Raw genomic sequence first — 12,984 nt, 5'->3', positions numbered from 1 at the left:
TCACTCAGTGGGTTAAGGATCCAGCATTGCTGCCAGCTGCAGTGTAGGTCACATATGCAACTTGGATCTGGTGTTGCTGTGGCTGTGGCGTAGGCTGGCAGCTGCAGCTCCGATTCGACCCCTGACCCAGGAACTTCTATATGCCATGGGCGCAGCCCTAAAAAGACCAAAAAAAAAAAAAAAAGAGAGAGAGAGAGAGAGACAAAGAGAAATGCTCGTTGGCCTGCACTGAGGATGGAGAAACCCCAAGGAGGCTCAGCCCCGGAGGGGTCGAGAAGGGAAGTCAACAGGCCAACAGGCAGGGCCAGGAGGTCCCAAGCTCACTGCCCCCTCCCTGCCCCTGCCAGGACCCCCGGCGCTATGAGGAGTGGAAGTGGTTCCGCTGCCCCACGCTGCTGGAGGTGCTGGAGCAGTTTCCATCCGTGGCACTGCCCGCCCCGCTGCTCCTCACCCAGCTGCCTCTGCTCCAGCCCCGGTACTACTCCGTGAGCTCGGCGCCCAGCACCTACCCGGGAGAGATCCACCTCACAGTTGCAGTGCTGGCCTACAGGACCCAAGGTGAGGCTGGGGAGGAGGGGCGGGGCCGGGGTCACAGGGGACCCCGGGATGGACCTCTTACTGGCCCGCTCCTTCTCCAACCGCCTAGATGGGCTGGGCCCCCTGCACTATGGAGTCTGCTCCACGTGGCTGAGCCAGCTCAAGCCTGGAGACCCTGTACCCTGCTTCATCAGGGCGTAAGTGAGCGCTGCGGGGGTGGGGTGGGAGGGGCCCCGAGAGTGTCTGTGCAAGCGGGGTGGACCGAGTGCCACTTGGATGGATGGGGACAGATGGAGGAATCAGTGGGTGATGGCGCAGGGTGAGCTTTGGTGAAGGGTTGTTGGGAGCAGAGGATCCCCCCACACACAACATATCAAGGGCAGGGCATCCAGTTAAGCCACTTTAGAACTCTGGCTAAGCTTTGGGCCTTTCAGGACTTAGGGTCCTGCCTGGAAACTGCAGTTCCCAGAGACGGGGCTAGGATTCAACCCAGCAGGCCCTCCTGCCATCCTTGGGGTTGGCCTGATGTTGGCAGGCATGGTACCAGGAACTGCAGCGGGTCTGCATTTAGTCCAGGAAGAACTAGTTAAGTGACCACAGTATCACTGAGGACTCAAAGGGAAGGATCTCAGGATCCCTGAGAGGCATGTGCTGTGTTCAGAAGTCTTGCCCCATCCAGCACCCAGGAGCTGAGAGTCTCAAGTGGGACAAAGAAGAGTTCCCAGGATGTCACCAGCTGGGTCCAGTGACCCAAACCCACCCAAGAGGCTAAATTACAAATAAACAGCCAATCTAGTGAATATAAACCAAATACCAATGTTGAGGCTATAGTTTAAAATAAAGACACCAGGAGTTCCCGTTGTAGCTCAGCGGATTAAGAACCCAACTAGTATCCATGAGAACGCGGGTTCAATCCCTGGCCTTGCTCAGTAGGTTAAGGATCTGGCGTCGCCACAAACTGCAATGTAGGTCACAGACATGGCTCGGATCTGGCATTGCTGTGGCTGTGGCGTAGGCTGGCAGCTGCAGCGCCAATTTGACCCCTAGCCCAGGAACCTCCATAAGCCTCAGGTATGGACCTAAAAATAATAATACACACTCTCAGCAAACCCATTATGAACAAAAAAACTACCTGTCCTGTCCTTACTCATACTTTATATGTCCTAAACGGAGACACCAAAACATTCAATTCAAATTTAAGCTTTATTTCCTTTGACCCAACCTCCAGAAATCACAGGTCCAAGGAGTCTCTGCCTATAAGCAGAGTTCTTTTATTAAACACACTGCTTACTGAGCCAGACACAAGCATTAACTCGTTTTCAGTGGAAGTTGAGCTCTCCTCTTTCCACCCTGCTGAGGCTGAGGAGAATGGGGGAGGCGGGGAAGCAAAGCGCGCCTGATGGAGGATCTCTTGACTAGGGCTCCCTCCTTCCGGCTGCCACCTGATCCCAGCTTGCCCTGCATCCTGGTGGGCCCAGGCACAGGCATTGCCCCCTTCCGGGGATTCTGGCAGGAGCGGCTGCATGACATTGAGAGCAAAGGTGAGGCTGGGGCCAGGGGAATGCCTGGAGGGCAGGAGGGAGTCACACAATTTAAGGACGGGGGTGAGGGTGGGGAAGCAGAAAATAGAACAGAGGTGAAGAGAAGCTAATTAGACCGATGGGTGGAGGGCCTGCAGGCAAGGGTAGTGCCCTGCTGGTCTGGGTTTCTGCGCCAGGCACAAAGTAGGTGTTGGATTGCACTAAGAACAAAGGGAACCATGGACTTCTCTTGTGGCACAGCTACTTAAGGATCCGACGTTGTCACTACATCGGTTTGGGTCACTGCTGTGGCTCAAGTTCCCTGACCTGGGAATTTCTACATGCCACAAGTGTGGCCAAAAAAAAAAGAGGGGGGAAGAAAGGGAACCAGAAGTCTGGAGAATATAGGGCTGGGACTCAGAAGGTGGACATGCCCCAGGTGGACTCTGGACTGTGCCTGGGGTGTGTCTGAGTCCCAAGGAAGCTTCACGGTATTCAGTTGGGGCATGGGGTGCCCAGGAGAGCTGATAAATCAAAAGAATGGGGCTGTGACCAGGAGGCAAGTATAGAGTTCAGGAACCGAAGGTGTCCGAGAAGATGGGGATGGAGCGGGGTTGGGGCTGCTCTCCGACGGCAGTGTTAGACCGCACAGAGGGCACGGATTCTGAGTCAGAAGCGCCAATTGTAGCACATTGTCACCACTGGCCCTTCCACCAGAGGGAACCACCAACTCCTGTGTCCCTCCGCTTCTCCAAATCGGGGCCAGGCAGGGTCTCTAGGAAAGTACCCTGCACCCTCCTAGAGCCGAACAACTCAGAGTGGTGGTTCTGCCCGAAAGGGTGGGCTGTCAGCCTGGGGAGGGTGGCCTGCGTGAGGGAGCTCTCCCAAGCCGCAGCCGTGCTTGCAGGGCTGCAGCCCGCCCCCATGACCTTGGTGTTCGGCTGCCGATGCTCCCAGCTCGACCATCTCTACCGCGACGAGGTGCAGGATGCCCAGCAGCGCGGGGTGTTTGGACGCGTCCTCACCGCCTTCTCCCGGGAACCCGACAGCCCTAAGGTGCGGGACCCTGAGCGCGCAGGGGTAACTCGAAGCCAGGGACAAGGGAAGAACCGACGTGCGCTCCAGCGGGACGCCCGGGGCCTGGCCGGCCCCGCCCTCTGCAGTGTGCACCCTCCGCTTGGCTCCTCAGCTCCCACCCCAGCGGCACTGAGACACCCGCCCCGCGCGGCCCCACCCTGTGCCAAGGTCCCTTTCGGCCTCACCCACGCACATCCAAGCCCGGCCCCTTGCTTGGCTTGGTCTCTCTAGGCTCCACCCCCGCGTACCTAGGCCCCGACCTGGTGTGCCCCGAATCTTTCCACACCCAGGGCTCTCCTTACCCCCTACCCCCGGGGCCGGCCCGCCAGGGTCTGCCCCTAACCCGCCTCCCCTCAGACCTACGTGCAGGACATCCTGAGGACGGAGCTGGCTGCTGAGGTGCACCGCGTGCTGTGCCTCGAGCGGGGCCACATGTTTGTCTGCGGCGACGTCACCATGGCAACCAGCGTCCTGCAGACGGTGCAGCGCATCTTGGCGACGGAGGGCAACATGGAGCTGGACGAGGCCGGCGACGTCATCGGCGTGCTGCGGGTGCGGAGGGGCGGGGCCCTGGCGGGGCGGCAGCGGGGCGGGGCCCACGGCGGCTCCCAGCGCCCGCGGGGGCTGTGACCTTCCGCCCTCTTTCCCCGCAGGATCAGCAACGCTATCACGAGGACATTTTCGGGCTCACGCTGCGCACCCAGGAGGTGACAAGCCGCATACGCACCCAGAGCTTTTCCCTGCAGGAGCGACATCTGCGGGGCGCAGTGCCCTGGGCGTTCGACCCTCCCGGCCCAGACACTCCTGGCCCCTGAGAGCCCTCTCGCTTTCCACCCCGGTTCCCCGGAGAGTGGCCGTCAGTCCACTCCGAAGCTGCCACTCTCCTGTTGGCCTGACCAGGACCAGGCACCTCTTCCTCCCCTCCCGAGGTGCCTCCCCACTGCTGTCCAGAGTCTGCAGAGACTGGCCTTATTCCTGGGACTCTCTCTCTCTCCCCACCTGTTTCCCTCCCTTGGGTCTGAGTAACCGGAAGCCCCTCCCAGCAGTGGTATTCCGGAGACTAGAGTCAGCCCTTCGGTGGAGTTAGGTGAATTTTAGATTCCCCTCACCTCTCTCAGGAGTATCTCTCTCATCTCATCTTAAAACCTGATCTGTAAATCATTTAAATATTTATTACTGGAGATTCACCGTAATAGACTGGACCGGAAGTTACCAGAGCTACTGAGACTGCTTCCTGACCCAGAGTTGTCAATACAGTTAAGAGAGTGACAGGCTTTGTTTTTGAACTTGTGCAGACGGTGGGGGTGGTAATTCTTTGACAAGGAGCCTGTCCTACACGCTCCTCTTCCACCCAGCCCTCTACATGCGTGCTTTCCAGCCAATCAGAAGCAGTCACCAGCTGCCAGGAGTGGGAATTTTAGGACTAAGGTCACAAGATGTGCAGCACAGCCAGGAGCAACCTTTACTGCGTGTTTAAGACAGGATGGGGGCCACACCCACTTCCTCAGACGTCACCCCACTGTGAACTCCAAAAACATCAGGGCTTGCCAGTCTTTCCACTTAGTCCGTGCTCCTCCACCAGTCCCGTGGGAGCCTGAAAGCCAGGGGACCTAGAAGAACCTACTGCCCTTTGGCTCCAGTTTTTTGTCCCCTTATGTGTAACTTGGCCTCCACCTTGGCCCTGTCCTCTAACTTGAGGTCCCTTGGGAACGTCTTCCCCGGGCCAGATGGTTGTCCCCTTAGCCCCTCCACGTGGGGACTGTCTCTGAGACACGTTTCCTGATGCCTGGGGCATCTCCTCTCCTACGCTTTCTCTGCTCTCTGGGGCGAGTTCATCATTGACTCCCAAGTCCTGCCCAACTAAAGCATCCCTGGGGGTCTTTAAAGAGGGCTCGGTGTGTCCTTCCACTCCACCTCGTCCCATCTCCTGTTGAGAAGCCAGGGAACCTGGAGTGGGGAGGAGAAAGCGCTTGGCTAGGGGTCCGGGGGGCGGGGGGTGGGTGGGTTCCAGGGATGATCACCCCCATCCCCCCACATTCCCACCACTGTTCCCATCCCTCCAAGTCTGACTCCTCCCAATGTCCTACTCATCCTCCCTGCCCCCCCCAGCCCCCACCCCAGGCCCAGTCACCAATACTGACCCTGAGGGCTCTCTCCCCTCAGTCGGTGCTAGCGGCCTGGCCAGGCTCCTTCTGGGTGTCCGTAGTTTCCTGAAACCCTCCAGGGAACAGATTCTGGGTTCTCTGGGTTCTCCACTGCTGTCTGGGGCTGGAGGCAGGACTGGAGCCTGGTGAGAAAAGCCATCAGCTGGGCCGTGCCGTGATGCCTGCTGTTTACCCTGGGTCTGTCCCCTGCGCACCCTGATGGCCTCACCGTCACTTGACCAGGATGGCTTCTCCTCATCCGGTGAGAGTGTTTGCGAGGGGCTGGACCAGGGCCTGGACAGGGAGGAGGCTGAAGCCTCGCCCCACAGTTCCTGCTGCTGCTGCTGATGGAGCTAAATAGAGGGGAGATGACTGAAGGGGCGCCCTCCCACCCCAGGGGCCTAGTGCGGAGAGTGTCCAAACCTCCTCCTCCAGCTCCTACCGGGCAAGTCCTTACGTTCCAGCCCACCCCTCACTCTGCATTTCACCCAGGGCCTTTCTCTCCATCCACTCACCTGGTGCAGGTAGATGGCATGGAGACTGATCTCGGCAGATGCAAGCTCTGGAAGCTGGGCCAGCTTCTGGCCCCCAGTCCCTCCTGGGGATACACAGCTAGAACAGAGGGCGCAGTAGTTCAAAAAGACAGCCCCACCCACCCACCATGCCCCATGGGGAGGGCCAGGCTTCATCTCCCCTTCCTGATCACCCCCAGCCCAGGCCCCTGCCCGCTTCTCCTGGAGGATCAGCCCCACCACCCCTCACCTTGAGTCCTGGGCCATTCGGGAAATGGAGGCCAGGAGGCTGGCCGTGGCCGCAGCCCGGCTGGGGCCTGTGGGGCTCAGGTCCTGCGGGGGCAGGAGGGGCTGCCCCAAGAGGTTGGCCAGGAAGGCCTCTGGCTGTGATCCAAGAGAGGAGAGGGTCAGCAGAGAGGACCGAAGGGGAGGGAGGAGGTGGGGAAGGCAGGAGCGCAGGCAGGACTAGCGAGTAGCTCGATACCCTCTCGCGCGTGGGGTGAGGCACAGGGAGGGGATGGGAGCAGCAGGGTACCGAGGGCAGAAGGGCAGGCCTGGCTTCAACTCACCAGAGGTGAGGAAGAGTTGCTGAGGACCCCGGGGGTGGGGGGGCTGCGAACCGAGCTGGCGCCCCAGGCGGCTGCATCTTGCTGTACCCGGCCTCGAAGATGCCCCAGGAACTTGGAGCTGTGGCCTGGCGGGCACCATTGCGGATGAACCAGGGAGAACCTCATCAAGGAAAGTTCAGTCTTGCCATCCTCGGCGCGCTGGGACAGCGAGGCCTCCGTCTGTCCCTCTGAGAGCCACTGAAAGCAACGACCATCCTTCAGGGGCTGCGAACGCGGCTTAGCAGGAAACACTAGCCCCATGTTCCGGGTAAAAGGCAGCCACAATGCGGACTTGGTCAAGGTCATCCCAAAACACAGCAGCAGAGCAGAACCTGGGTCCAGACCCGCCAGCACTAGGATTCGGCATGGGCTCAGTGTTCTGCCAACCTGTGCACGCAGGGGATGCCAGGGCCTGGGTGGGAAAACCCGCCCTTACTCCAGCCTCATCCACTTGACCAAGTTGTTTCTCAGCCTCTCTGGTGGTCCCTGCTCTCATTCACCGGTGTTACGCCGTGCTGGGGACTCTGTTAGGGCCCTACTCATACCATCTCATGTAATCCTTCTAACAGCCCTGCCCCTTGGCTCCTCATGACCCTCATTTGCTAAAGGAGGGCTCTAAGGGGCAGGGAGGTGAAGTGACTGGCTCAAGGTCACAGGTGGCAAGCAGTGGAGCTGGGGGTGGAACTCAGCTCTGCTTTGAGTGAGGAAAGCAAACGCCTATTTAACCACAACCCCGCGCAGCCAGGGAAAGGCCCTAACCTGAGGGTGGCCATGGCGCTTCACATCCATAAGGGCAAAGGAGCAGACATCCCCAACCCCGGCCACATCCACGGTGAAGTGATGAAAAAAGTCAATAATCTCCAAGGCACGGGGGCGAAACCAGAAGAGCAGAAACAGTGGGGTGAGGAGAGGGGACAGGAGCTCCTCCATGAGGGAGACCTGGGGAAGCAGGGGTGACGCTGAGAAGGTTGCTAAGGGCAACCGAATCCGCCAGGCAGGAAACCTCCAACCCGGTCATTCCCCGACTCCGAGGCTAGTCAGCCCGGAGCCGTTGTTCCCGCCCTTCCCCAGACCAAGCGGGCAGCAGAGCCTCCTCTGCAGCCCGCAGCCCCCCTTTCAGCCTGGACCCTCACCGCTCGGTATTGCAACAGCCGCGCCATCTGCCGGTAAGCGCCGGTCCTTTCGGCAGGGCGGGTCTCCTCCGGGAGGTAGTGCATGTGGGCCAAGGCCGCCTGCAGCAGGAGCTGCGGTGAACGACTTTGGCCCTGCTCATCCGGAATGAAAGACCTAGAGGGCAGGATCGGGGTGGAGAAGGAGCCAGCGGTTCAGGAGCGGGTGGGATGCGGGGCGGGGCGGGGCTCCCGGGTCGGGGAGGAGGCTCCCGCGGTGGAAGGGGTAGAAATTCTCCGAGGGCTCAGCCCGGGATCCCAGGAATGCCCCCCTCCGGGCATCTCCCCGCGCACCTGGCCACGGTGGCCAAGACCCCGAGCGCGGTCATGGCGGCGAGCACGTGCTCCACGGCGAGCACGTCCTCGTCGTAGACGGTGAGCACGAGCAGCGCGGCGAAGAGCGCGCCGGCGAAGAAGACGAGCTGGCGGGCCAGCAGCGCCACCAGGGGCGCGGGCGGCGCGGCGGCGCGCAGGAAGGCGGCGGCCGGACGGTAGGCGCGGGCCAGGCGCGCGCGCAGCTCGTGCGGCAGCTCGTTGAAGTGGCGCAGCTGCAGGCGGGCCAGGCGGGACCAGCGGCGCGTCCCCAGCGCGCCGGGCTCGCGCCGCAGCAGCTCGGTGTGGCTGTAGAAGGCGTGCAGCACCTGCCAGGCCAGCACCAGGGGGCTCAGGGCCAGGTTCACGGCGGCCAGCAGCAGCACCGTGCGCCGCCAGCGCGAGGCCAGGGCGGCCCGCTGGTCGCTGCGCTTGTAGGCGTCGGGCAGCTCCCAGCCGCCGCGGAAAAGCGAGAAGGGCCCGCGGAAGAGGAGCAGGTCGACGTTGAGCGCCAGGCCGCGGCTGAGGAAGGCCGCCGTGCCTCCCCAGGGCAGCGGGCAGCGGGCCGGCAGCAGGCCCTTGTTGGCCAGCGCCACCTGGTAGTTGGTGTAGCGCAGGATGCGGTGGTGGACGTCCAGCTCCGTCAACGGCCTCGGCTGCACGCACAGCCCCCCGCTCCGCTGCAGCGTCAGGAGGCGGGACTGCACCTCCGCCCAGGGCACGTAGCTCAGCTCCTCCTGAGGAGAGGGAACAGCTGAGCTGAGCGCCAGCGACCCGGATTCCCCTCCACGGAGATGCTCAAAGACCCCGAGGTGACCAGACCTACAGCCCCCAGTGCCGCCGCGCCCCCCTCCCCCACTGTCCTCACCCAGTGCCCCCGGGGCGTGAAACCTGTCACCTTTCCCCTTCTGCCCTCTTGCCCTCCAGTAACCTTGTCACTAACGAGGGACACCTTCATCTCCTCTTCTGATCTGTGTTCCTCAGCACCTCCCCCCGCCCCACTCCTGAGGCCTTGAGTCGTGTGCTTCCCAGGGACCCTGCAGAAGCTACACTCCACGGGTATTTGAGCTCAGCTCCTTAAGAGCAGACTTTCCTGACACCGCCACCCCCGTCCCCACAGCCCTACAGGTAGGTAGAAGGCACATCACAGGTGCAGTAACAAGGAAGTCTGTCTTTCCCAGTCCGAGGCGCCGAAGCCTCACCGCCTTTCACCTGGCCGTGCTGGGAGACGCCAAGCCCCATCCAACTCCATCAGATTAACCTAAGTCAATGGCCAGGTCCACATCTGGGGTGGGGGCTGTCAGATCTCACTCGGATCCCATCTGCAAACCTCATTTTAGCCCAGTTTCACCCAGCTTCCCCAGTTCAGCTTAGTCAAGTCCCTCCAGGCCAGCCTCTCCAGTCCACCCCAGGGTCTCCCTTCCACTGGAAGGAATAGGGGATGAAGGGGAAGAAGGAAGGAGAAAGAGAAGGGTCAGCTGCCTCCTGGAGGAGACTTGGTCCAGCTCCTGGCCTTCCCTGCCTCCATCCCCAGCCCTCTCGACTCTTTCCTGTGCTATGGCTGGTGCTCCCCTATTCAAGGGGGCTTTCCAGAACGTCTCCCTTTTGCTGCACAAGAGGGCTGTGCAGAAGGGAAGCAAGGAAAGTTGGCTGCAGAAGGTAGCCTTTGCCTTAAAGAAAGAACTAGGGCAGTTCCCGTTGTGGCACAAAGGGATTGCCTGCATCTTGGGAGCACTGGGACACAGGTTCCACCCCCGGCCTGGCACAATGGGTTAAGGATCCGGCGTTGCTGCTGCTGCTGCTGCTGCAGCTTAGTCACAGCTACTGCTCAGATCTGATCTGATCGGCCTGGAAACTCCAAGTGCCACAGGGTGGCCAAAAGAGAAAAAGAAAAAAAGAAAGAACTTGGGTACAGATCCAGAAGGAGTATGAGCAAGATGGGAAGGAAAAAAAGAGCAAAGCGTGATGAGGACAGTGAAGGGGTCCGGGAAGGAGCTTCCTGCAAACTGGGGCAGGGCCAGAAAGGTGGGGAGGGGAGGGCCTGAGCACTCAGTTTCAAGCTGGGGGGGATCCACCTCCTCACTGCTGCCCGTGTGCTCATCGCTCCCCACTCCTTCCTGCACGGGGCTTGGCATGCCTCCCCACTGCCGTCCTTCCCCATGTCAGGTAAGCCAGATCACTGCCCTTCCAAAAGTACCCATTGTTGGGACCACAAGCATCATCTTCCATAACTATTGAAACCAACTAAGCGCCAACAGTAAGGACCTTGTGTTAGAAGTGGGAGGTACCCCACCCTCTAACATTATTCGGGGCCCAGAGTAGGTGTCAGGCCAACTGCCCTCTGCCCTCTTCCCAGTGGATCCCTGACTATACGGGCGCCCCCCTCCTCCCCATCCTCGCCCCCCACCCCCGACACAGCACCCTTCCACAGACACACTCGCCCAACTCACGGGGGGGATGTGCAGTGCCTCCCTGTAAAACACCTGGACGTCCCAGTAGCCGCAGAGGTTGCAGACTGAGCGAAGCAGCTGGAACAGCCAGAAGGCAGCAGCCAGGATCAGAAGAAAGACCAGCAGGGGGCTGGAGTGGATCCTGTGTGGGGTGGGCCAGACAGCGAGAGAAAGTAGGGGACCCTACGTTCTCAAGGGAGACTAGGGTTTTTTTGTTTTTTGTTTTTTGTTTTTTTGTCTTTTTAGGGTCACAGCCGCAGCATATAGAGGTTCCCAGGCTACGGGTTGAACTGGAGCTATAGCTACCGGCCTACACCACAGCCACAGCCACGCCAGATCCAAGCTGCATCTGCAACCTACACCACAGCTCCCGGCAACACTGGATCTTTAACCCACTGAGCGAGGCCAAGGATCAAACCCGCATCCTCGTGGATGCTAGTCGGGTTCATTAACCGCTCAGCCACGACAGGAACTCCAGGAGACTCGTCTTGGAGAGCGATGACGGTCCTGGAGGGGGGACCCAGCCAAACCAGTGGTTCTCGAAGTGTGGGCCCAGGGCATTCCCAGACCCTTGCAGTGTCTGCAAGGTCACATTTTTTCAGATGATATTAAAGTTTTCTGTCATTTTCATTCTTACTCTCCCAAGAGTATATACAGTGGACTTTTCCAGAGGCTTTGTGACATCGTATTAACAGCCAGTAGAATTGTGCTTGTGCATTCTTAGGTTTTAAAGCTGTTCTCAGCTCTAATCGCTAGCAAGGTAAATATAGAAAGACATGATTCTCATAAACAAAAGCTCTTGGAAGTTGGATTCTCAACCAATTTAAAGCTGTAGGAAAGATGTCCTGACAGCAGAAATTGACAGAACACTGTAAATTAACTCTAATTTAAAAAAATTTTTAAGGAGTTCCTGTTGTGGCGCAGAGGACATGAATCCAACTTATAACCCGGAGGCTGCGGGTTCCATCCCTGGCCTCGCTCAGTGGGTTAAGGATTCAGCGTTGCCAGGAGCTGTGGTGTAGGTCGCAGACAGAGCTCAGATCCCGCGTTGCTGTGGCTGTGGGGGTGTAGGCCGGCAGCTACAGCTCTGATTCCACACCTAGCCTGGGAACCTCCATATGCCTCGAGTGCAACCCTAAAAAGCAACAAAAATAAAAATAAACAATTTTAATAAAAAAGATGTCCTGAGACCATAAACTTAGAGAAGAGTTGGTCTAGACCAGGAACAAGAGGAGAAGGGGCTTTTGTCTGCTGATCTCCCCGTCACCTCCCTCCCCGCTGTCACTCACCGCTGGGCACACTGGGATGAGGGGAGGATGGCATCCGACAAGGTCACTTTGCTGTGGAGCAGCCCAGGGCTTGTCCGGTTGTTTGGTTGGTTGGCAAAGAGGACGTTGTAATCCACACAGCGAAGGAGAAATGTTGTGAAGGTGACAATGAAAACGAATTGTCTGGGACAGCAGGGAGGGTAGAGATCAGGCCTGAGGGCTGACTGGCTGGGCTCCTGCCCCCGCCTCCAGGCCTGCCCGCTTAATCCAGCCTGCTGAGCCCCTGGGCTGCCTGGGGAGGCATGCAGGGGACTAGAAGCAGCAGGCCCTACTGATGACGCGAGAGGGAGAGCTGGGGGTCTGGGACAAGCATCTCACCCCAGCTGGAAGACATCCTCCAGCAGGATACAGGCAAAGCCGCTCCTCTGGTGGTAGCTGTAGATGTGGCGGCGCGTCAAGAAATGAGCCTGAGGCATGATGGGCTTTTCCTGAGGATGATGCCTCCCCCTCCCAGGTCCCCAACCCACGGTGCCCGTCTCCCAGCCTCCCATGCCACTGCTGCCAAGCCAAGCACAAAAGGATATCTTGGTGAAGAAGCTGTCCAGGTTCTGGATGTGGTGCCAGGAGCCTGGGCACAGAGGAGAGAGCGTTGGGAGCTGGCAGTCACCTGGCTGGTTCTCCATGCCCTCAAGCCACTGCCAGAGGCCCAGGCAGGGGAAACTCTGGAGCCCCCAGGCCCTCCCAGCCCCACACCCACCCGATTACCTCGGAGCCCTTCAGGCACGTGAAGCAGGGGCTGCTGCTCCTCCCCGTGGAGGGGTGACTCCTGAGACCCCTCAGGGTCGCAGTCCTCCAGGCGCTCATAATCCTGCTCAGGGATCAGAGGGCCTATCCGCAGCCCAGGGGGGTCCTGGGGGCATTGGCGTGGGGGATGGGGAGTCACCGAGGCCAGGGGAGGGGCAGAGTGGGAACCCCAGGAGGGGGGAGCGGAGATGGGTGTCGTCTCGGGCTGGACCTGCGAGGCTGGGATGGCTGGGGTGGGGAGGGCACTGTGGCAGAGCTGAGGAGCCCCTGGGGCCTGCGCCACCGGGCAGGGGGGCCCAGGGGCTGAGGGAGGAGCTGAGGAAGGGGCCCTTCTTGCGTGAGGGGCAGGAGACAGAGAGAAGACGGAGACCCTCCCCACCCCAGGCCCCCGACGTGGAGGGGGAGGAAGAGGAGGTGGTGGCGTGGGGAGGAGGGGCACTGATCCAGGCCCCAGGTCTCCCCACCGCCCCAACCGCCCCCTGGTCCCCCCCCAACCCATTCGCCTCACCATCAGGCCAGCGGCTTCTCCTGAAAGCTTGGAAGGAAGGGACCTGCTGTTGCTTCCAACGAGGTCTGGGTTGCT

At 60.1% G+C, this 12,984-nt stretch overlaps 2 protein-coding genes across 3 annotated transcripts in view; one reads left to right on the top strand and one right to left on the bottom strand.

Annotated features, from left to right (window-relative positions):
- Window positions 1-4,344, top strand: part of NOS3 (nitric oxide synthase 3) — a 19,711-nt gene extending 15,367 nt beyond the window's left edge. Inside the window, 6 exon segments of the mRNA NM_214295.2 lie at window positions 348-558; window positions 647-734; window positions 1,957-2,078; window positions 2,965-3,113; window positions 3,492-3,686; window positions 3,788-4,344. Of these exon segments, the coding sequence (NP_999460.1) occupies window positions 348-558; window positions 647-734; window positions 1,957-2,078; window positions 2,965-3,113; window positions 3,492-3,686; window positions 3,788-3,949 (927 nt within the window). The 3' untranslated portion in view covers window positions 3,950-4,344.
- Window positions 1,722-12,984, bottom strand: ATG9B (autophagy related 9B). 2 transcript variants are annotated; one of them, XM_021078467.2, is made up of 14 exons: window positions 12,363-12,984; window positions 12,182-12,225; window positions 11,976-12,040; window positions 11,619-11,780; window positions 10,330-10,471; window positions 7,862-8,616; window positions 7,532-7,685; window positions 7,158-7,337; window positions 6,360-6,596; window positions 6,041-6,174; window positions 5,794-5,890; window positions 5,508-5,631; window positions 5,276-5,421; window positions 1,722-5,081 (listed from the first exon to the last, which is right to left on the bottom strand). In XM_021078467.2, exons 1-13 carry the CDS (start codon window positions 12,910-12,912, stop codon window positions 5,294-5,296), a joined length of 2,772 nt encoding a protein of 923 aa, XP_020934126.1. In that variant the 5' UTR covers window positions 12,913-12,984; the 3' UTR covers window positions 1,722-5,081; window positions 5,276-5,293. The 2 variants fall into 2 exon arrangements, with proteins under 2 accessions (XP_020934126.1, NP_001177209.2); NM_001190280.2 differs by lacking the exon at window positions 1,722-5,081 and having other exon boundaries at window positions 12,363-12,923.

The sequence above is a fragment of the Sus scrofa genome, chromosome 18, assembly GCF_054392235.1.
Source record: "Sus scrofa isolate SSC_HxYL_T2T_F1_AM1 chromosome 18, Sscrofa_HxYL_maternal_Yorkshire_Landrace_v2.0, whole genome shotgun sequence".
NCBI classification, from domain to species: Eukaryota; Metazoa; Chordata; class Mammalia; order Artiodactyla; family Suidae; genus Sus; species Sus scrofa.
This window is presented reverse-complemented; position numbering and strand designations above follow the sequence as displayed.

What these genes read in the sequence shown, in the direction of transcription:
- ATG9B (XM_021078467.2), bottom strand. Translation starts at nt 12,912, where the DNA reads ATGGTGAGGCGAATGGGTTGGGGGGGGACCAGGGGGCGGTTGGGGCGG. An exon ending in GTCTTGGCCACCGTGGCCAG is followed by an intron (nt 7,686 to 7,861) that starts GTGCGCGGGGAG and finishes CCTGCCCTCTAG; the next exon opens with GTCTTTCATTCCGGATGAGC. An exon ending in GCAACTCTTCCTCACCTCTG is followed by an intron (nt 6,175 to 6,359) that starts GTGAGTTGAAGC and finishes CTTGGATCACAG; the next exon opens with CCAGAGGCCTTCCTGGCCAA.